Source organism: Diuraphis noxia, unplaced genomic scaffold (assembly GCF_037042655.1).
Source record: "Diuraphis noxia isolate RWA-SAM2 unplaced genomic scaffold, SU_Dnox_SAM2 contig0001, whole genome shotgun sequence".
Lineage (NCBI taxonomy): Eukaryota > Metazoa > Arthropoda > Insecta > Hemiptera > Aphididae > Diuraphis > Diuraphis noxia.
In genome coordinates this window covers 39,952,413-39,958,666 of record NW_028301711.1, presented here as the reverse complement: position 1 = coordinate 39,958,666, position 6,254 = coordinate 39,952,413, and the positions used below count along the sequence as shown (strand labels likewise).

General features: G+C 37.2%; 1 protein-coding gene across 1 annotated transcript; it reads right to left on the bottom strand.

Moving 5' to 3' along the window:
• Positions 1-4,543: 4,543 nt before the first annotated feature.
• LOC107173669 (tubulin alpha-2 chain-like) lies at positions 4,544-5,998 on the bottom strand. Its single transcript, XM_015524292.2, has one exon. It carries the CDS (start codon positions 5,996-5,998, stop codon positions 4,544-4,546), a length of 1,455 nt encoding a protein of 484 aa, XP_015379778.1.
• Between the last annotated feature and the right edge of the window lie 256 nt (positions 5,999-6,254).

Here is a 6,254-nt window from a genome sequence, read left to right as displayed (position 1 = left end):
TATTTTAGCATAATAATCTCGTCACTAGGTAAGAGGTGGGGGTATTTGAATAGATAGATGAAAGGTGAATGTAAATGAAGAAATATTTCTTCATTTTTAATACTCTGTATATCTGAAAATTGAAAGTTTGATTAAAATTATGTTCAATATATAATAGTGTCTGTATAAATTTACTAAAAAAATGTACTATTCAACATTTAGAGAGAGAATATTATTGATTTTATAAGCTCGACCAGGGTGGTATTTAAAGGGTGGTTCAAAGGGTCGAAAAATCCCCTTGGAATGTGTTAAGGGACACCAATATTTTTACGGAGACAATTTTTCAAGAAAATTATAAGCTATGTTAATAATTCAAATATATTATATATATTATTACCATATTATTAAAAAATAACTGTAATAAAGATTATATATAATATATACTACCTATAATTTGTTACCTATTATAATATATTAATATTATTTACCAGTCACTGCATTTGCTTGTTTTTTTTTTTTTTTTTTTTTAAATTTTATTTATCTAAATACTAAATTAGATACCACAAATCCCTATAATTAGTATTATACTCACTAAGTAGTTATACAATTAATAATAAGCAAAGTTGGGACTAGGGAGCGCTAAAAAGTTGTTGCCCACGGACGCCAAAATCTTAATTACGGCCCTGAGCTTGACCCTAGCTATTTATATTCAATTATAATTATGTTATAGAAAGTGGGAATCATATTAATTAAAAATAAAACCAGTTGCCAGTAGGTCACTTACTTCGGCGTAGAATAGTGGGGTACTAGTGTAGTATTGCACTAGTACTTACTACTTAATTGAATTCGAACACTGTAGTCTGTGATTAATAGTGTATTGTTGCATTTTAAAAATGATTTTTATTTCCAAACGAAGCTATATGCATTAGCGCAACTATAGACATTTGAACAAGGGGGTGCTTAAGCTTCAGGTTTTTTTGTGACTTAATGAGACCTAACTTTTTAAATAATTCCTTATGGTGCTAATTTTGAGTTAGAGTTTGCTAAGGATCCAAAGCACCCCCCCCCTAGTTGTGCTAATGGCTATATGTACCTAATAGAATGTCGTTTTCAGAAGAAAAAAAAATTTCACACTTTTAACGTTTTTTGGTTTGCATAAGCTATACTTGGATTTTTCCAAATATCAATTGTACGATAGTTTTGTTTTAAATTCATGAACAATTTCAAGTATAAATATTATAAGAGTGGAATAGTGGATAACCGTGTGTGTGATATCACTATTTTTTAGAACCACTAAAACATTTTAAGAAAAAATACCACCCCCTGTAGAATGTACTTCTATATATAAAACCGTAGAATTGAACTATAGCACATTGTTTGATAAAAGTGCGGTTATTTTGTAATCCGCACGACTATTATTTCGTGTCGGATCAAAAAAAAAAAAAGAAAAAGAATTACAAACACAGACAATTGAGAATCTGACCAACAATCAATTTACGGATTTCGTTTTCTCTGAAAAACGTTATTTTAAAATAGTGTACAATAGAATAATGATATTGTTATATATATATATATTTGTGAGGGCGTACAGTACGAACGCACAAAACCACAGGGAACAGACCACCGACATTTAAAATTTCACCAAAAAAATACGAAAAAATATATATAAATATAACCGAATTAATTTGTTATAGGTCATAAATTACCTTGTAAAAATAAAACCGTTCGGATGGTCCGTTATAATTCTTACATCTTATAGGTATACATATAGCTGCAGTTTATTCTCGGTAATATCGTCCCGCAGAGTTCCGGATGTTTATTTTGTCCCCACAGCGCCGACGTGGAATTGTCGCGGCGTGTGCGATCTTCATTTTCCAGAACAATGTCTTACAATACCAGCATGGTAGGTGCCTATATATATATATATATCCAACCGGATACGTTTTATACGTGCGCGTAGATAATGGTGAATAGAAACAGAATGCGATTCGTAACGCCTGGTAGATGTGCAAAAAGACGTTTACAATAAAACATTTTCAGTAAGTCTATATGTTATATTGGTAGGTATACGGATCACGACGACTCAGCCAAATGTGTGTGTGTGGGTGTGTGTAGTGCGTTATTTTTTCATTCGGTCAAAGGCGGATATGCCGACAGCCGACTGTATAATATGTATTGTACTTATTTTTTTCAGACCTGGATCTTCCCCAAAACATTGTTCGACAACATTGACGGGTGGTATTAAATTTAAATTACTTATAGGTATAATATGTATAATATTCTACTGCTATAATATTATCAGGTTTTGCTATTGTCGCCGTCGCCACAGCAGGCGGATGTCCAGTAATCCTTGATCCTAAATAAATAAAAACAGTAGTAGGTAACGATATTGGTGTTACAATAACGTGCCGTTACCTCAAAAATATTATTTTCTCGATTCTGTGTATGGTGTGTCCAATGTCGGCATGTCGCCACAGTTTTTGTATTCTAAGCTATGTAGTGACGTGCTCTGCATTTTTGAACGAGGGATTATAAATTCATTGATTTATCATAAATTTCATATGACAAAAATAATCCGAACAGAGGTATACGACACCCTCCACCCATACCCCTTATCCGGGGCTTCAAGCCAGTTAAACAGTTTTAACGGAAATCACACAATTATTTTGATTAAAATGTAAAAAACTGTTGTTCGCTTTCCCAATTACTTAATACATAATGCCTGAAAACGCTGACAACATTATGTATCCTACATGTAGTATAAAATATTTTATAATAATAATAGGTATGTGCGCGTAAATTGGATTTTAGCTTTTGTGATTGTTGGAACAAACTCAAAATCTCTCGATTTATAATTTAATGATTAAGTCAGGAGTAAGAAATTTGATGATTTATGGATACAATAATGTGTGTATTTGTAAAGATAATATATATATATATATATTATATAAGTAAACAATTTAAAAGTATAAAAAATAATAATGAAATGTCTATATGTCTATAATTGTAGTTGTGTAACACATTATAATAAGAAGGCGTTTTTAAATTTTATAAAATATGGAATTACCTTGTATTATTTGAATTCATATAAATAAATATCAGTAAATTTAAACCAGGGTAATGATTTAATTAATTGGTACACTTAATTGGTACTTATTTTAATGATGTCAAATGTTTATTCAAATTAATGAAAACAGTGCAATATAAATATTAAACTGTATTTAAGTGTTAAAAATCATTAAATGTTTTCTGAGTGTATATTATCAATTATTAGACTTGGTAACAAACTAACAACTTGCAAAGTTTGTAATAATTTTTATAAGTATACATAATAATGTTACTCTGTGTTGCTGTTATTGACAGAGGTAACTACGTCATAAGTAACACAGAAAAGGGTGAATAAAACTGTTATGCAAATATAATTATTATTCAAGTTTGTATATTATGCCAATTGAATTGTTAAATAATAAAATTAATTAATAATACAGTTGTCAGTTAGTATTTGGTTCATAAATAATTTGATTTAAATTTTAAATTGCATATTTGATATGCATCACATATTATATTATATCGATATTGAATAAAAGAGTTCAAGCCACAAAAAGCCAAAAGAGTTATTTGTTACAATTTTATTATATTATCCATAATATTCGACCACTTAATTATTTTGTAAACGATTTCATCTATATAACGTAATATAGCAATCACTATGAGAAATTATTTTAAAAATAAAGACGGTCATTTAACCGCAATATGTTATATAATAGAAAAGATCCATAATCAGTTTACGTACGTTTCGACCTTTTTTACAAAGAAATATTATTAGGTATTCCCGTTTGATTTCATGTAAAATAAATATAACTAACATATACATTGTACAGTAACAGTATTACATTATGCATACAGCCAGTGACGGTCCTACGGACGAGAAATGATGGATTGATCCCCCTTGGCGTAAATTATATTACAACAAAAACCAGAAAATATTTTATCTTTGTTAGATAGTTAATGTTTTACATTATTTTATGTTTTTCTTATGTGAAAAACATTTCACCCCTCCCCTTGGAGTTTGTTAAGACCACCACTGCCTACAGCACAGCTTTTCATCGGCGCTTCTATAATGTTGGCGTAAATATATATTTGAATTTATAAATTTTGTTCATAAATTAATTTTGTCTATTCTGACGACGGTTTTCCAATACAATAACACATTTTAATACATAATTCAACTTTCTAATATCCATTTCATATACCTGCATATAAATATAATTAAAAATAATAATTTCCAATACAATAATTATAGATGTCTCACAGACACTACTATACTTACTAGCTTCACGCTATAGTTAAATAAATTGTTATATGGACAATACTTATATAATCTTGATTACATAATATTACCAATTAATTATTTGAAACCAAATCTATTCCCTTCGGTCACACACTAAATAATATGTCTAATATTATAAAAATAAAGTGTACGCGAAAAAATTAAAAATCTCGTTATATTCGTATCATGTTAAAAAATGTGTAAAAAATTATCGAGTGGTCGGGAATCAGACGTTCAGATTTCTGTGATCATGGAAGGCTCGAAATCGCCCTGCAGGAAATTCTGTTGGCCGTGGACGGAGAGTTCGGTTGATTTCCGGACCCCGGTGGCAGCCGACATGGTGGACGGCATCAGTTCCCTGTAATCGTGCCGCAGGACCTCGATATTCTCCCGGGCCACGACGAAGTCTTCTTTCTCCATGCCCTCGCTCTCGTACCAGTGGATGAACGCGCGTTTGCGGAACATTAGGTCGAACTTCTCGCACAGCCGCGTCCACGCGCTTGCTATGGCCGTCGTGTTGGACATCATGCACACGGCCCGGCCGCCGCCGCCCACCAGCTCGTCGTCCGGGGACATGGCGGCCACGGGCGGCCGGCAGTTGATGCCCACCTTGAACCCGGTCGGACACCACTCAACGAATTCCAGCCCCTTGGTGTCCCGGATATGTCGGATGGCGTGGTTGATGTCCTTCGCCACCACGTCACCGCGGTACAACATGCAGCACGCGATGTACTTGCCGCTGTCGTACTCTTGGTCGCTAAGCTTGAACAGCTGGTTGCCGGGTTCGAAACAAGCGGCCGTCAGGTCTACGATGGGTGGCCGCTGGTGCGAGGACCGCTGGGCGGATGTGAACGGCGCGTACGCCAGCAGCGGGAAGTGGACGCGCGGGAACGGCACCAGGTTGGTCTGGAACTCGTTGATGTCCACGTTGAGCGAGCCCGGGAACCGCAGCGACGCGGTAATGGACGACACCACCTGGCTGATGATGCGGTTCAGGTTGTGGTACATTGGCCGCTCAACGTCCAGCTTGCCGGCGCTGATGTCGTATATCGCCTCGTTGTCCACAATGAACGCGCAGTCGGTCGTGTCAAGCGTCTTGTGTGACACGAGCAGCGCGTTGTACGGTTCCACCACGGCCGTGGACACCTTGGGCGCCGGGTACACGAGCACCTCTAGGTTGCTCTTCTTCGCGTAGTCCTGGCGCAGGCTCTCCGACACCAGGCTGGTCAAGCCCGAGCCCGTGCCGCCGCCCATCGAGTGGAAAACTATGAACCCTTGCACGCCCTCGCTCGACTCGGCGAACAGCCGGATGCCCTCCAGCACGTTGTCCAGGTACGACCGGCCCTCGGTGTGGTAACCGCGCGCAAAGTTGTTTGCCGCGTCCTCTTTGCCCGATATCAGCTGGTCCGGGTGGTACAGGCCGCGGTTCGGCCCCGACCGGATCTGATCGATCACCGTTGGCTCCAGGTCCACCATGACCGTCCGCGGAATATACTGTCCGGACATCGTTTCCTTGTAAAACGTCGAGTGTTCCGCGGGGCACGCGGCGTCCGCCTCCGTCATCGCCGTCAAACAGCCGTCCCGCCCGATCCCGTGCTCCATCCCGTATAGGCTCCACACCGCGTTGCCCATCTGCACGCCAGCCTGTCCCACGTGCACGGTGATCACTTGACGTTTCTTGATGTCCATGTCGCTGGTGTCGTTATTGTGGCTCTGTCAAGTACGTTTTGGTAAACGGGTGTTCGTGTGTGTTCGGCGTTGGTCGTCTGTATTTATAGCCGCCGCGGATTATGTGTCTTGCAAGTCGCGTGAGTGTTCGAGTGTAATATATATATTATTATGATATATTATTCGTGTTGTATAGAAGGCTGTGTGAAAAATTATGCACGACGGTTATTAGGTTAAAATTTTGATTTAAAAAATTTTGATCGTTCGAGATTTGTAT

What these genes read in the sequence shown, in the direction of transcription:
- LOC107173669 (XM_015524292.2), bottom strand. Translation starts at nt 5,998, where the DNA reads ATGGACATCAAGAAACGTCAAGTGATCACCGTGCACGTGGGACAGGCT.